The sequence below is a fragment of the Rhynchophorus ferrugineus genome, unplaced genomic scaffold, assembly GCF_030347505.1.
Source record: "Rhynchophorus ferrugineus isolate W39M unplaced genomic scaffold, kcgeb_rfMv2 rfM11, whole genome shotgun sequence".
NCBI classification, from domain to species: domain Eukaryota; kingdom Metazoa; phylum Arthropoda; class Insecta; order Coleoptera; family Curculionidae; genus Rhynchophorus; species Rhynchophorus ferrugineus.
Window position 1 is genome coordinate 2,687,524 of NW_027472590.1, and position 18,867 is coordinate 2,706,390.

Sequence of the window (18,867 nt, forward strand, 5' to 3'; positions counted from 1 at the left end):
CGTTTTTCGGCGATTTCATCCTTCAGACGGTCCAGTAACGCTATGTAGTAGTCGCTGATGATGTTCCTTCCTTTTTCAAGGTAGTCAATGAAAATTATTCCATGCGTATACCAAAATGCAGACGCCATAACCTTGCCAGCCGACTGTTGCGTTTCCCCACGCTTTGGAGTGGGCTCATCGTGTGCAGACCACTCGGATGACTATCGATTGGACTTCGGAATGAAATGATGGAGCCATGTTTCATCCATTGTCGCATATCGACGCAAAAACCCGCGTTTATTACGCTTGATCATCTTCAATCACTGCTCCGAATCAACTCGTCGTTGTTTTTGGTCAAAAGTGAGTTCGCGCGGCACCCACTTTGCACAGAGCTTTCTCATACCCAAATATTTGTTAATGATATGATGTACACGTTCAGTTGATATCTTTAGAGTGTCTGCTATTTCATTCAATTTCAATTTACGGTCATTCAAAATCATTTTGTAGATTTTTTAAATCTTTTCGTCGGTAACAACCTCTTTTGGGCGTCACTGCCTTCACCGTCTTCGGTGCTCATTTCACCACGTCTAAACTTAGCATACCAATCCTTGATGGTTGATTTTCCTGGGGCAGTGTCTGGAAACTCAGCATCAAGCCAAGTTTTTGCTTCAACTGTATTTTTTCCTTCAAAAAGCAATATTGTATCAACACGCGACATTTCTTTTTATCAACATTTTTCACAATAACAAAAGTTGCTTCACTCAAAATGCTATAATTTACAAACTCATGATCCGACAACTATCCAATTTATACACGCATCTTTTAGGGGGTTAGGGCTAACTGAAAAAACATATGGATTTAATTCTAGTAGCGCCATCTATGTGTCAGGTCGAGGACTTTTCAATGGACTTGTTAGGAAATACATTCGACTATTGTAGAAAGATTTTTCTGCGACCTTACCTGTTGATGCTGGCTGTTTTCGAAGAAGTATGACTAGCAATCGTAATTTGAACGTATACATTGGAATCGTTCTCGGACAGCTTCACCAATTCCTCGCCCTTCCACTTGAAGATGAAAACCGCGCTGATATTTCCTGAAACAACAAAAGAACCGTCGTTTAACCGTCAGTGTCGTTTAAAAGGATCCAGGAAGAGCGTTTATCATGAATTCATCCATCAGTTTATGTTCAATGTATTATGTAGATTAGCCAGTGGAGTGACTGGTCCCGGGTTCTAATCGAATTAAAAGTCAGGGCCGCTTGATAATAATCGTTAGGAAGGCATTGACGAGCCGTGGTGATTTAATAAGATAATTGCTGCCAAAATGTTTTACTTATGGTTTTGTTTTGGGTTTATAAATTGTCAATTTATCACCATCTCAATTAACAATTTATATAATAGAAGAGAGAATGAGATATGTGACCATGGGTGGTCGAAATATGACAATGAATTGAAGAAAACCGGAAATTATGTTTTTTTTGGTGTGTTTTAAATAATTTTTTTATCTTAATTTATTTTGTCGACTAATCTACAATTTATCTTTACAATAACTTTTAAGGTAAATTATATGGCTCAGTGAATGGAGGTAAAACGAAATGAAACAGTGGTGTATACATTCTGTGATCGTTATTTATTGGCGCATATAAAACGGATGGCAGCGGTGTTACCTGGAGACGAGACTTGGGAGTCGATGGTGGCACGTCTAAACCAAACGATGGTTGAGCACTGCATGAATCGAAATACCCTTTAATAACATCCCAGATAAACGTCTCGGGGTTGCCACCAGCTATTCGTTATCGGGTTCTAGTTGGAGCTGCTGGCACCCCGCCCGTGTTCAACATCTGGGATTATATTTCTGGATATTTTGTAGACCGTTATTCCACTATGTAAAATTCGACATGCCTCAAGGTCGCTATAAACTTAAATCTAAACACATATCTATGAAGACCCATTCGCTCCATTCTAGCCTCTGGTGCAATAATGTCTAAGTATTAACACTGTTGTTTAACACTGTTCTATTAAATGTACTTCACTACACCAAACAATAAGGGTGTTGGCCACCGAAAAGAATATCGATATTTTAAAAAATATTGATGTATCGTTTTCGATATTTAAAAAAAATATCGATATATCGGTCAAAAAAATCGAAATTTTTTTTGCAATAAGTATAAAAAATATCGATATTTTTGCGAAAAAAAACAAAAATAACGAAATACTGGCCTAAGAAATATATATTATTTCTAAATTTCTAAAGAAGTACTAATCATTTAGATAAACATTTAGAATTAAGTACCAGAATTGATCAAACCTTTAAAATTGGTACTTAATTTTAAAAATATCGATATATCGATAAAAAAAAGTCGAAATTTTTTTTGCAATAAGTATAAAAAATATCGATATTTTTGCAAAAAAAACAAAAATAACGAAATACTGGCCTAGGAAATAGATATTATTTCTAAATTTCTAAAGAAGTACTAATCATTTAGATTAACATTTAGAATTAAGTACCAGAATTGATCAAACCTTTAAAATTGGTACTTATTGCAAAAAAAATTTCGACTTTTTTTTGCAATAAGTATAAAAAATATCGATATTTTTGCAAAAAAAACAAAAATAACGAAATACTGGCCTAGGAAATAGATATTATTTCTAAATTTCTAAAGAAGTACTAATCATTTAGATTAACATTTAGAATTAAGTACCAGAATTGATCAAACCTTTAAAATTGGTACTTAATTTTAAAAAATATCGATATATCGGGCAGAACAAAATCATCGGCCAAAAATAACGATATTTTTCTCAGAAAATATCGATGTATCGATATATCGATATTTTTCTGCATCCCTACTACACAATATCAAATGATTTGATTCTTTAACTCTGAGTGTCGTTCTGGTGTTATCCAAAAGTTGTATTACTTCGATATTGATATGAGAATGGAGCCTCTCCTCATGTCTCCTTGGATTATTTTGATTTCCTGAGTGACAGTGGGTATCTGAAGGTTACAGTGTAAGTAATCAGTCCTATAGTATCTCGGTGCACCTACAATACTTCTCAGGACTGTGCTCTGGGGAACATGTATTGTATCGAGATGGATCGTATTTACCTGATTCTGCTTGAGAAATCAGGCATCTGTCAAGTGATTTAATTAGGTTTTAGGTCATTTCGCCGCAAAGCAAAATTAACATGGACAGATTTGGAGCTACTCAAATGTATTTTACAGTCTGTACTTCATTTGTAGATCTTTTTGACCTACTGGTACTTTTTCTACAGCCTTAAGTAGAGATATATCTTTTGCTATGATTACTGTGCCGTCGGCAAACGTTCAACGTACTGTTTTTGTTATTGTTGGGATATCAGCAATGTAGAGCAGATACAGGAGTGGTCCCAAGACACTACACCGGGGAACTGGTTGAGAATGGCATTTTGTGCAAAGTTTCCAGTAATCGACAGTAGTTCCGCGGTAGTAATTTGCTTATTTTGATTAATCCCAAATGCTATACGCGGTCAAAAGCTTGTGAGACGTCCAGGAATATTGCAGGGAAGGGCAGTGCTGTATGTCTTTACTTCAAATACCTTTTCAATAACCGCTTTTACTCTGTGCACGTGGTTGATTGTTGAATGGTCATTTCGAAATCCACTTCCATTGGCGAAATTGGATTTATAGCTACACTGGGCAAATAAACAAGATTTGTATACATTGATTCTACATCATTACGGGAGGCTTCCTAAAAAAACTGTTTGTCCTTTTAACAAAACAATTTATCGAGCCATTTTCTAACCTTTCCGAAATTGGTGCTGCTCTGCAAGCGCGTGTCCCATTGATGCGTAAAGATGATAGTTATCACTTTACCGTGTCTTTGGGCCCATTCTGAACGTTTTTCGATCAATGCATGGTTCAAATTGATCATTTGCTGTCGGTAAGATAATAATAACATAATAATGATTCTCAAGCCAGGAAAAACACCAGAAGATGGCACCTCCTACAGGCCCATAAATTTACTACCGATAATCTCGAAAGTTTTTGTTAAAATAATATTCAAAAAATTAAAGATTACACCAAAAACATTAAGTTGGGTTTCGGGATAAACAGGAGAGCATAGAATAAGTGCATAGATTTTAATATGGATTTAAATGCCAAAATATATTATTCGGTAGGATTTATGGACATATCTTACCCTTCTGATAAAGTACGGTACGGTACGGCGTGCAGGATGCATATTAAATTAAGTATATTACATATAGATGCATTACCACAGATGGACATTTCACTATAAAACTAGACGACCAACTGACTGAATGATATCCAGGAATGAATATATTCAGGAGCTGCGTATGGTCGTGAATGACTAGCGCTGGGAACTATCGACTGAAAATAGTAATTACTATGTTCAGTCAAATGCGCGGTTCGACTGTTTTGTTCGATTCGTAATGTCAGACGGAAATGTACGTATTCCTTCACGAACTAACTTTAAAAAAGAAAAGGAAAAAAAATTGCTGAATGTAGTTATGGTTCTGTAGATCTGTAAAAAAGAATGGAATTGTGACTGTTTTATGCATTTGCAGCATTACAATATATTGTTATTTACAAGAAAACTACCAAAAAAATAAAAAACCTATATATATTACATATAAATTTATGCAAGCATAAATTGGGTATTTTTTTGTCAAGGTCGTGGCTAGGACGACAGAGCCAGAACGTTAAAAATCAGTCGAATGAAACTAATAGAACCAAAAACAGTAATTAAAAGTATAAGACTGAAACAGTCGATAGTAAATCAGTCGGAACGAAAATAGCGACTGGAACAGTCGATAGTAAAAAGTAGTCAATTAGTAAACAGTCGATAGTTCCCAACACTAGTAATGAACCCTTTCCGGTACCCATATTATTCCTACGATATAAATGAATGCCTTTCGTAAAGAATTGCAAACAAATTAATATCGATTTCGATTTTTAGACAGTCGTACGCACCGTCATTAAAATGCAAACCGTACAATAATGTGCGAGTGTTTTCGAAAGTTTCTGATCGGCAGCGACGTCAGAACCACACGGCTCAGGTTTTAATAATTTAGCAACCTAGCCCAACTAACACGATAAATATTTATGGAATATTCGCATCGCTTACGAAGCGGCTGTGGCTTTTTACGTCCACGACTGTTGTTCGGTTGAAATTTAAAAGTTTAATGTATCGATAAGGAACGAACAATGGCTGGGTATCGATTAAACATTCTCGACACGGCCGCGGAATATTCATTCAGTTATTAACGTTCGGAGACGCAAACAAGGCCTTGGATGCGACACTAGTCGTCGTTTGAGATACAGGAAGTTCGGAACGACGTCGCCTTGATGAATCTTCGCTCCTAGTTGGAGCCATCATCTTCCTCGCGTTTGCTCTTCTTGTTTTTGATGGGCTGTGAACGTTTATAAAGTACTCCAAGTCCTTGATCAATGAATGTTAAGACTTATCTTTTGATATCATATAACATACTGATTATAAACAGGATTTATGATTCTGAAAAGTATATTTATAAGTCAGAGGGTGTTAAATCTAGCGTGTAGGATATGCCAACAACTCATATTTTAACAACCCCTTTATTATCTCGAATCATGGAATAAGAAAGTTCAACCAGTTTCTGATTCATCTTCATTCTCAAAATTCAAATATCCAATGCACTATGGAGACTGAAAATAATTCCCAGATTCCTTTCTTAGACTTCTTAATTCGGTGAAAGGACAATGTATAGGTGGAGTGTCAGGTTTACAGGCCTCATCTATTTTTCGAAATTTACCCAGCTGATACACCGCTGAAAATATCATCGCATACGTAAAAAATGATGTCGAATCATGTGGTAATATCAGTTTTCCATAAATTGTTGTAGATTAAAAGATTAAAGATGTTGTTTAGATTTAGTTAAAAATTGTGTAAACTTAATTTTTACGAATATCTCAAGAACAATTAGCGAAGCACCAAAACTAATGTTTTCACTGTTTTTATCATCTTAAAATTGATAAAGTATCGAAGTATCAGTGAAATCTAAGATGCAAATTTTTTCTTACATTTTTCCATATATATACTCAGGAAAATTCGCAATTTTTAGCCATTTTCAGACTTTTTCTTGTAACTCTGGTTTAAACACCGATACATTGTTGAAAATATCATCATATACTTAAAAAATGATGCCGAATTACATGGTAATATTAGTTTTCCATAAACTGTTGTAGTTTAAAAGATCGAATATGTTGTTTAGATTTAGTTAAAAATTGTTTAAACTTAATTTTTACGAGTATCTCAAGAACAATTAGCGAAACACCAAAACTAATGTTTTCCCTGTTTTTATCGTCCTAATATTGATAAAGTAACGAAGTATCAATGAAATCTAAGATGCAAATTTTTTCTTACATTTTTCCATATATATACTCAGGAAAAATCGCAATTTTTAGCCATTTTCAGACTTTTTCTTGTAACTCTGGTTTAAACACTGATACATCGCTGAAAATATCATCACATACGTAAAAAATTATGCCGAATGACATGGTAATATTAGTTTTCCATAAACTGTTGTAGTTTAAAAGATCGAATATGTTGTTTAGATTTAGTTAAAAATTGTTTAAACTTAATTTTTACGAATATCTCAAGAACAATTAGCAAAACACCAAAACTAATGTTTTCCCTGTTTTTATCATCTTAAAATTGATAAAGTATCGAAGTATCAATGAAATCTAAGATGCAAATTTTTTCTTACATTTTTCCATATATATACTCAGGAAAAATCGCAATTTTTAGCCATTTTCAGACTTTTTCTTGTAACTCTGGTTTAAACACCGATACATTGTTGAAAATATCATCATATACTTAAAAAATGATGCCGAATTACATGGTAATATTAGTTTTCCATAAACTGTTGTAGTTTAAAAGATCGAATATGTTGTTTAGATTTAGTTAAAAATTGTTTAAACTTAATTTTTACGAATATCTCAAGAACAGTTAGCGAAACACCAAAACTAATGTTTTCCCTGTTTTTATCGTCCTAAAATTGATAAAGTAACGAAGTATCAATGAAATCTAAGATGCAAATTTTTTCTTACATTTTTCCATATATATACTCAGGAAAAAATCCAATTTTTAGCCATTTTCAGAATTTTTCTTGTAATTCTGGTTTAAACACTGACACATCGCTGAAAATATCATCACATACGTAAAAAATTATGCCGAATGACATGGTAATATTAGTTTTCCATAAACTGTTGTAGTTTAAAAGATCGAATATGTTGTTTTGATTTAGTTAAAAATTGTTTAAACTTAATTTTTACGAGTATCTCAAGAACAATTAGCGAAACACCAAAACTAATGTTTTCCCTGTTTTTATCGTCCTAAAATTGATAAAGTAACGAAGTATCAATGAAATCTAAGATGCAAATTTTTTCTTACATTTTTCCATATATATACTCAGGAAAAATTCCAATTTTTAGCCATTTTCAGACTTTTTCTTGTAACTCTGGTTTAAACACAGATACATCGCTGAAAATATCATCACATACGTAAAAAATTATGCCGAATGACATGGTAATATTAGTTTTCCATAAACTGTTGTAGTTTAAAAGATCGAATATGTTGTTTAGATTTAGTTAAAAATTGTTTAAACTTAATTTTTACGAATATCTCAAGAACAATTAGCAAAACACCAAAACTAATGTTTTCCCTGTTTTTATCATCTTAAAATTGATAAAGTATCGAAGTATCAATGAAATCTAAGATGCAAATTTTTTCTTACATTTTTCCATATATATACTCAGGAAAAATCGCAATTTTTAGCCATTTTCAGACTTTTTCTTGTAACTCTGGTTTAAACACCGATACATTGTTGAAAATATCATCATATACTTAAAAAATGATGCCGAATTACATGGTAATATTAGTTTTCCATAAACTGTTGTAGTTTAAAAGATCGAATATGTTGTTTAGATTTAGTTAAAAATTGTTTAAACTTAATTTTTACGAATATCTCAAGAACAATTAGCGAAACACCAAAACTAATGTTTTCCCTGTTTTTATCGTCCTAAAATTGATAAAGTAACGAAGTATCAATGAAATCTAAGATGCAAATTTTTTCTTACATTTTTCCATATATATACTCAGGAAAAAATCCAATTTTTAGCCATTTTCAGAATTTTTCTTGTAATTCTGGTTTAAACACTGACACATCGCTGAAAATATCATCACATACGTAAAAAATTATGCCGAATGACATGGTAATATTAGTTTTCCATAAACTGTTGTAGTTTAAAAGATCGAATATGTTGTTTTGATTTAGTTAAAAATTGTTTAAACTTAATTTTTACGAGTATCTCAAGAACAATTAGCGAAACACCAAAACTAATGTTTTCCCTGTTTTTATCGTTCTAATATTGATAAAGTAACGAAGTATCAATGAAATCTAAGATGCAAATTTTTTCTTACATTTTTCCATATATATACTCAGGAAAAAATCCAATTTTTAGCCATTTTCAGAATTTTTCTTGTAATTCTGGTTTAAACACTGACACATCGCTGAAAATATCATCACATACGTAAAAAATTATGCCGAATGACATGGTAATATTAGTTTTCCATAAACTGTTGTAGTTTAAAAGATCGAATATGTTGTTTTGATTTAGTTAAAAATTGTTTAAACTTAATTTTTACGAGTATCTCAAGAACAATTAGCGAAACACCAAAACTAATGTTTTCCCTGTTTTTATCGTTCTAATATTGATAAAGTAACGAAGTATCAATGAAATCTAAGATGCAAATTTTTTCTTACATTTTTCCATATATATACTCAGGAAAAAATCCAATTTTTAGCCATTTTCAGAATTTTTCTTGTAATTCTGGTTTAAACACTGACACATCGCTGAAAATATCATCACATACGTAAAAAATTATGCCGAATGACATGGTAATATTAGTTTTCCATAAACTGTTGTAGTTTAAAAGATCGAATATGTTGTTTTGATTTAGTTAAAAATTGTTTAAACTTAATTTTTACGAATATATCAAGAACAATTAGCGAAACACCAAAACTAATGTTTTCCCTGTTTTTATCGTTCTAATATTGATAAAGTAACGAAGTATCAATGAAATCTAAGATGCAAATTTTTTCTTACATTTTTCCATATATATACTCAGGAAAAAATCCAATTTTTAGCCATTTTCAGAATTTTTCTTGTAATTCTGGTTTAAACACTGACACATCGCTGAAAATATCATCACATACGTAAAAAATTATGCCGAATGACATGGTAATATTAGTTTTCCATAAACTGTTGTAGTTTAAAAGATCGAATATGTTGTTTTGATTTAGTTAAAAATTGTTTAAACTTAATTTTTACGAGTATCTCAAGAACAATTAGCGAAACACCAAAACTAATGTTTTCCCTGTTTTTATCGTTCTAATATTGATAAAGTAACGAAGTATCAATGAAATCTAAGATGCAAATTTTTTCTTACATTTTTCCATATATATACTCAGGAAAAAATCCAATTTTTAGCCATTTTCAGAATTTTTCTTGTAATTCTGGTTTAAACACTGACACATCGCTGAAAATATCATCACATACGTAAAAAATTATGCCGAATGACATGGTAATATTAGTTTTCCATAAACTGTTGTAGTTTAAAAGATCGAATATGTTGTTTTGATTTAGTTAAAAATTGTTTAAACTTAATTTTTACGAGTATCTCAAGAACAATTAGCGAAACACCAAAACTAATGTTTTCCCTGTTTTTATCGTTCTAATATTGATAAAGTAACGAAGTATCAATGAAATCTAAGATGCAAATTTTTTCTTACATTTTTCCATATATATACTCAGGAAAAATTCCAATTTTTAGCCATTTTCAGAATTTTTCTTGTAATTCTGGTTTAAACACAGATACATCGCTGAAAATATCATCACATACGTAAAAAATTATGCCGAATGACATGGTAATATTAGTTTTCCATAAACTGTTGCAGTTTAAAAGATCGAATATGTTGTTTAGATTTAGTTAAAAATTGTTTAAACTTAATTTTTACGAGTATCTCAAGAACAATTAGCGAAACACCAAAACTAATGTTTTCCCTGTTTTTATCGTTCTAATATTGATAAAGTAACGAAGTATCAATGAAATCTAAGATGCAAATTTTTTCTTACATTTTTCCATATATATACTCAGGAAAAATTTCAATTTTTAGCCATTTTCAGACTTTTTCTTGTAATTCTGGTTTAAACACAGATACATCGCTGAAAATATCATCACATACGTAAAAAATTATGCCGAATGACATGGTAATATTAGTTTTCCATAAACTGTTGTAGTTTAAAAGATCGAATATGTTGTTTAGATTTAGTTAAAAATTGTTTAAACTTAATTTTTACGAGTATCTCAAGAACAATTAGCGAAACACCAAAACTAATGTTTTCCCTGTTTTTATCGTTCTAATATTGATAAAGTAACGAAGTATCAATGAAATCTAAGATGCAAATTTTTTCTTACATTTTTCCATATATATACTCAGGAAAAATTCCAATTTTTAGCCATTTTCAGACTTTTTCTTGTAATTCTGGTTTAAACACAGATACATCGCTGAAAATATCATCACATACGTAAAAAATTATGCCGAATGACATGGTAATATTAGTTTTCCATAAACTGCTGTAGTTTAAAAGATCGAATATGTTGTTTAGATTTAGTTAAAAATTGTTTAAACTTAATTTTTACGAGTATCTCAAGAACAATTAGCGAAACACCAAAACTAATGTTTTCCCTGTTTTTATCGTTCTAATATTGATAAAGTAACGAAGTATCTATGAAATCTAAGATGCAAATTTTTTCTTACATTTTTCCATATATATACTCAGGAAAAATTCCAATTTTTAGCCATTTTCAGACTTTTTCTTGTAATTCTGGTTTAAACACAGATACATCGCTGAAAATATCATCACATACGTAAAAAATTATGCCGAATGACATGGTAATATTAGTTTTCCATAAACTGTTGTAGTTTAAAAGATCGAATATGTTGTTTAGATTTAGTTAAAAATTGTTTAAACTTAATTTTTACGAGTATCTCAAGAACAATTAGCGAAACACCAAAACTAATGTTTTCCCTGTTTTTATCGTTCTAATATTGATAAAGTAACGAAGTATCAATGAAATCTAAGATGCAAATTTTTTCTTACATTTTTCCATATATATACTCAGGAAAAATTCCAATTTTTAGCCATTTTCAGACTTTTTCTTGTAATTCTGGTTTAAACACAGATACATCGCTGAAAATATCATCACATACGTAAAAAATTATGCCGAATGACATGGTAATATTAGTTTTCCATAAACTGTTGTAGTTTAAAAGATCGAATATGTTGTTTAGATTTAGTTAAAAATTGTTTAAACTTAATTTTTACGAGTATCTCAAGAACAATTAGCGAAACACCAAAACTAATGTTTTCCCTGTTTTTATCGTTCTAATATTGATAAAGTAACGAAGTATCAATGAAATCTAAGATGCAAATTTTTTCTTACATTTTTCCATATATATACTCAGGAAAAATTCCAATTTTTAGCCATTTTCAGACTTTTTCTTGTAATTCTGGTTTAAACACAGATACATCGCTGAAAATATCATCACATACGTAAAAAATTATGCCGAATGACATGGTAATATTAGTTTTCCATAAACTGTTGTAGTTTAAAAGATCGAATATGTTGTTTAGATTTAGTTAAAAATTGTTTAAACTTAATTTTTACGAGTATCTCAAGAACAATTAGCGAAACACCAAAACTAATGTTTTCCCTGTTTTTATCGTTCTAATATTGATAAAGTAACGAAGTATCAATGAAATCTAAGATGCAAATTTTTTCTTACATTTTTCCATATATATACTCAGGAAAAATTCCAATTTTTAGCCATTTTCAGACTTTTTCTTGTAATTCTGGTTTAAACACAGATACATCGCTGAAAATATCATCACATACGTAAAAAATTATGCCGAATGACATGGTAATATTAGTTTTCCATAAACTGTTGTAGTTTAAAAGATCGAATATGTTGTTTAGATTTAGTTAAAAATTGTTTAAACTTAATTTTTACGAGTATCTCAAGAACAATTAGCGAAACACCAAAACTAATGTTTTCCCTGTTTTTATCGTTCTAATATTGATAAAGTAAAGAAGTATCAATGAAATCTAAGATGCAAATTTTTTCTTACATTTTTCCATATATATACTCAGGAAAAATTCCAATTTTTAGCCATTTTCAGACTTTTTCTTGTAATTCTGGTTTAAACACAGATACATCGCTGAAAATATCATCACATACGTAAAAAATTATGCCGAATGACATGGTAATATTAGTTTTCCATAAACTGTTGTAGTTTAAAAGATCGAATATGTTGTTTAGATTTAGTTAAAAATTGTTTAAACTTAATTTTTACGAGTATCTCAAGAACAATTAGCGAAACACCAAAACTAATGTTTTCCCTGTTTTTATCGTTCTAATATTGATAAAGTAACGAAGTATCAATGAAATCTAAGATGCAAATTTTTTCTTACATTTTTCCATATATATACTCAGGAAAAATTCCAATTTTTAGCCATTTTCAGACTTTTTCTTGTAATTCTGGTTTAAACACTGATACATCGCTGAAAATATCATCATATACTTAAAAAATGATGCCGAATTACATGGTAATATTAGTTTTCCATAAACTATTGTAGTTTAAAAGATCGAATATGTTGTTCAGATTTAGTTAAAAATTGTGTAAACTTAATTTTTACGAATATCTTAAGAACAGTTAGCGAAACACCAAAACTAATGTTTTCCCTGTTTTTATCGTCCTAAAATTGATAAAGTAACGAAGTATCAATGAAATCTAAGATGCAAATTTTTTCTTACATTTTTCCATATATATACTCAGGAAAAATCGCAATTTTTAGCCATTTTCAGACTTTTTCTTGTAATTCTGGTTTAAACACTGATACATCGCTGAAAATATCATCACATACGTAAAAAATTATGCCGAATGACATGGTAATATTAGTTTTCCATAAACTGTTGTAGTTTAAAAGATCGAATATGTTGTTTAGATTTAGTTAAAAATTGTTTAAACTTAATTTTTACGAGTATCTCAAGAACAATTAGCGAAACACCAAAACTAATGTTTTCCCTGTTTTTATCGTCCTAAAATTGATAAAGTAACGAAGTATCAATGAAATCTAAGATGCAAATTTTTTCTTACATTTTTCCATATATATACTCAGGAAAAATCGCAATTTTTAGCCATTTTTAGACTTTTTCTTGTAACTCTGGTTTAAACACTGATACATCGCTGAAAATATCATCACATACGTAAAAAATTATGCCGAATGACATGGTAATATTAGTTTTCCATAAACTGTTGTAGTTTAAAAGATCGAATATGTTGTTTAGATTTAGTTAAAAATTGTTTAAACTTAATTTTTACGAGTATCTCAAGAACAATTAGCGAAACACCAAAACTAATGTTTTCCCTGTTTTTATCGTTCTAATATTGATAAAGTAACGAAGTATCAATGAAATCTAAGATGCAAATTTTTTTTTACATTTTTCCATATATATACTCAGGAAAAATTCCAATTTTTAGCCATTTTCAGACTTTTTCTTGTAACTCTGGTTTAAACACTGATACATTGCTGAAAATATCATCATATACTTAAAAAATGATGCCGAATTACATGGTAATATCAGTTTTCCATAAATTGTTGTAGATTAAAAGATTAAAGATGTTGTTTAGATTTAGTTAAAAATTGTGTAAACTTAATTTTTACGAATATCTCAAGAACAGTTAGCGAAACACCAAAACTGATGTTTTCCCTATTTTTATCATAATAAAATTAATAAAGTAACGAAGTATCTATAAAATCTGAGATGCAAATTCTTTTCGCTATTCATAGAACCAAAAAAGTTAAACCAATAACCGCACTGGCAAGGTAGTAAGGAAATATAACATCAAAGTCATATAATAAACGACACAGCATGATGTCTTAGATGCCCCTTAACCCCTAAGTATACTTTTAATCTACTAATAATATATTTATATCATCAAAAAGTTAGAGCTCAGACATGAATGAAATAACGGCTGTACCTCAAAATCTATTCCTACCTACAGTTTTTAAGAAATATAAACGATATTTTAGAGAAAAGTTACAAAAGAATATGAAAAGCTTATCTAGTTAATGACTTGGCAAAAATGGAACTACTTCAAAACATTATTACGTTTAAAACAAAATTTAATCAAGATATAATCATAAATAACAACAAAAAATGTTACCAGTGCCTCGCTATCAACGAATATCACGAACCGTACATACAATTACTCGTGCAAAAAAAAGATAAAACGAAATTATGCAGCTACAAACAGCAACATCTACGGCAAACATCACTTGTAAAGTTCAAAGACTAATGTGTCTGGTTAATTTGAGCACTGACAACTATTCCAATGGCTCTGGCGCTTTTTTCTTTGTATTTTATACATGCATTTCATAAAAGAACCAATATGAACCAAGGCGAAACCAGAAAAACTATTACAGCGGCCAACTTCTTATAAATTACTTCAATAAAAACTTTCTATATTTGAAATTATAGCTGTAATAACTGTAAGGCTGTGATGAGTATATTAGCTAAAGTATCATTATAGTAATGTCCTCTTGAATAGATCTTTGATAGAATAAAGATAAATATGTTGAAAATAATAGGTTCGCACTTTAAAACTTACCTAGTAGATCCATTACAATAACAATTATTTTGAAATGCTTTATTTACTACTAATTACCTATTAGAATGCGTAATAACCGTTAAAAAATTCTTTGAAATAATAAGTATACTGTGTATGGATAAATGATTAGAGAACTAATTAAAACCTTTATCTCTGATTATCAATTATCAACAGTTTATTTTCATTTAAAGTGGCCGGAGTTTATATGGAAAATGAGATAAGTATTTGTGTTGAATTATGGGGTCTGGCGAATAAATGTTGTGAAATGTCCTATAATATGATGTCAAACGAAATGGTGAAATTATTTTTTCCACAAACTGTAGTAGTTTAAAATTAGTTTTAATTAATAAATATCTGGGAGGCAATTTTTTAAAAAAATTTCCTATAAAAATCACAAATTTCGGCAATTTCTAGATTTTTTCTTGTAGTTCTGGTTTAAACACAGATATATCGTTGAAAATACAATCACATCTGTTAAAAGTGATGCCTAATTTCATGTTGAATATATATATATATATATATATATATATATATATATATATACATACGGATACATCGTTGAAAATATCATCATATTCGTAAAAAATGATGCCGAATCTCATGGTGAAATCATTTTACCATAAAATGTTGTACTTTAAAAGATATAAATGCAGTTTAGATTTAGTCAAGAAATGTTTAAACTCTATTTTAACGAATATCTTAAAAACAATTAGTTAAACAGTAAAACTAATATTTTCCTTGTCTTTATCGTTCTAAAACTGATCATGGAACAAACTATAAAGAAAATCTGTACATTTTTTCAACCATTTTTCCATATATACTCAGGAGAAATTCTAATTTTGGATCATGTTCAGGCTTTTTCTTGTAATTCTGGTTTAAACACAGATACATTGCTGAAAATATAATTTATGTAAAATATGATACCAAGTCACGTGGTTAAATCATTTTTCCACAAACTGTTGTAGCTTAAAAAATTCCATATATGTGTATATATTGAGAAAAAAATATCAACATCTACAATTATTAGATTTTGCCTTGTAGCTCTAGTTTAGACACGGATAAATCGTTGAAAATATCATCATATTCGTAAAAAATGATGCCGAATCTCATGGTGAATCATTTTACAATAAAATGTTGTACTTTAAAAGATATAAATGCGGTTTAGATTTAGTCAAGAATTATTTAAACTCTATTTTTACGAATATGTCACAAAAACAATTAGTTAAACATCAAATACTAAAGTTTTCCTTTTTCTTATCATCATAAAATTGATAACGTAACAAAGTATTAAAAAAATCTGCATATTTCTTTCTCCATTTTTCCATATATACTCAGGAAAAATCCTAATTTTGGATCATTTTCAGGCTTATTATTGTAATTCTGGTTTAAACACAGATACATCGTTGAAAATATCATCATATTCGTAAAAAATGATGCCGAATCTCATGGTGAAATCATTTTACCATAAAATGTTGTACTTTAAAAGATATAAATGCAGTTTAGATTTAGTCAAGAATTGTTTAAACTCTATTTTTACGAATATCTCACAAAAACAATTAGTTAAACAGTAAAACTAATATTTTCCTTGTTTTTATCGTTCTAAAATTGATCATGGAACAAACAATAAACAAAATCTGTACCATTTTTCCATATATACTCAAGAGAAATCCTAATTTTGGATCATATTCAGCTTTTCCTTGTAATTCTTGTTTAAACACAGATACATTGTTGAAAATATCATTTATGTAAAATATGATACCAAGTCACGTGGTTAAATCATTTTTCCACAAACTGTTGTAGTTTGAATTGTTGATTTAGCAATATAGCAACAAAATTCAACATGTTTTGGCTCGAGCTCATATAGTACTCAAGTTATTTATTTTTAGATCAGTATTCAGGGTTAATTTTACCTTTGATATGAATTTTTTGGTGAAATAATGTTCCAAATTTCACATAATCTGTAATATGTAGTCTTTAAATAAAATCACGAATTGCTTATAACTACAAGAGTATTTGAATATTTAGAAATGGCTGTACCATCAAAAAACAAGATTCTTCTTGGGTTTGGAATTAATTTTCGTTAAGTAATGCTTCCAATTCCCATCAATCTTATAAATTATATAGAAACCAACACTATTTACAGGTTAAGGGCATGTAAAATTTGAAAGGAAAACCCACATAAAGTTTCTAACAACAAAAGTCAACTTTCTGACATCTCTGTGAGTAAAACAAAACACAATATAAGACTACGACTTGATAGATCCTTTAAAATTTCTATAATAAAACAAGTAACACACATAATAGATGTATATAAAACATATCAACCAAAACAAAAACCGTTATCGTATTACATAACAGCATGAAAATTGGAAACACGAAGAAGAGAAAAAAACAATCGGTTTCAAGGCTTTCCCGACTCGATTCAAAGCATTCCAAGGTTGTTGCTCTTTAAGGACACTTGAGAACCGACGTAACGATACTAAAACGAGTAATTTTAAGTTCAGAACCTGTTGATATTAACAATGATTTTTAATTACACGTAATTTATGATATTCCCGGGCGACACAACAACAATAACAACGAAAATATTTTCAATTAGTCATACGAACAGAACAGAACGCGTCGAAAATATTACGAACTCGAATTTCTAACCTTGATATTAAGAATACGGTATAAATAAGGAAGACAGTTTATAGAGAGGAAACAGAATTAGTTAGTAGTGGATATTATTAATTATAAAATGCCAATTGTGTTTAAATATTCGAAATCGAATGGATATAATAAATATACATGAGGTTTGGTATCGATATTGTCATATATTATAATTTATGTATCAGTTATTACTGAAGTATCAGCTAAAATATCTCGCTTTTGTGTATTTAGCAATTTGCAGCATTTAGTGTATGTAGTATATAAGCAATCAAATGCTATAAATAACTACTGTCATATTTATAAGCAACTATATTATGAAAATCATTAATTGACAACCTCAAGATATAAAAATAATGACACTGGAAAACAGGAGGGAAGTTTATGCCAAATATTTTAACAAAACCAGTTATTTAACATATAAAACTTTATATAAATAAAATAATTACTTTATATAAACTTTATATAATTAAAGACATTGCACAAGCGATAAAACGTTGCAATTAACAAATAACGTCGTTACAACCAATTATATTACGAAAATAATTTACTAAAAACCTCAAAATGTAGAAACATTGATAGTGGAACAACAGAAGAAGGAAGTTTAAATCATATATGTAAATAAAACGAGTTATATAATACATAAAATCAAAATGATACACTAAACACTCAATATTAACTGTTGTACTTTAGAAGATATAAATGGAGTTCAGATTTAGTCAAGAACTGTTTAAACTCTATTTTTACGAATATCCCACAAAAACAATTAGTTAAACAGTAAAACTAATATTTTCCTTGTTTTTTATTATTCTATGAATAAACAATAAATTGAATAAACTTGAAATAAGTTGAATAAACAATAAATAAAATCTGCAGCATTTTTCCATATATACTCAAGAGAAATCCTAATTTTGGATCATGCTCAGGCTTTTCCTTGTAATTCTTGTTTAAACACAAATACATTGTTGAAAGTATCATTTATGTAAAATATGATACCAAGTCATGTGGTTAAATCATTTTTCCACAAACTGTTGTAGTATTGATAGATTAGATATTGTCATATATTATAATTTAATGTATCAGTTATTACTGAAGAATCAGCTAAAATATCGCGCTTTTGTGTATTTAGCAATTTGCAGCATTTAGTGTATGTAGTATATAAGCAATCAAATGCTATAAATAACTACTGTCATATTTATAAGCAACTATATTATGAAAATCATTAATTGGCAACCTCAAGATATAAAAATAATGACACTGGAAAACAGGAGGGAAGTTTATGCCAAATATTTTAACAAAACCAGTTATTTAACATATAAAACTTTTAAAGACTTTACACAAGCGATAAAACGTTGCAATTAACAAATAACGTCGTTACAACCAATTATATTACGAAAATAATTTACTAAAAACCTCAAAATGTAGAAACATTGATAGTGGAACAACAGAAGAAGGAAGTTTAAA

General features: G+C 29.5%; 1 protein-coding gene across 2 annotated transcripts in view; it reads right to left on the minus strand.

Moving 5' to 3' along the window:
• LOC143205048 (E3 ubiquitin-protein ligase goliath) overlaps positions 1 to 18,867 on the minus strand; it is a 77,360-nt gene that overhangs the window by 10,080 nt on the left and 48,413 nt on the right. For both annotated transcript variants that reach the window (XM_076418040.1, XM_076418041.1), the window contains exon 5: positions 940 to 1,072. In XM_076418040.1, the coding sequence (XP_076274155.1) occupies positions 940 to 1,072 (133 nt within the window). The remainder of the gene's footprint in view (positions 1 to 939; positions 1,073 to 18,867) is intronic.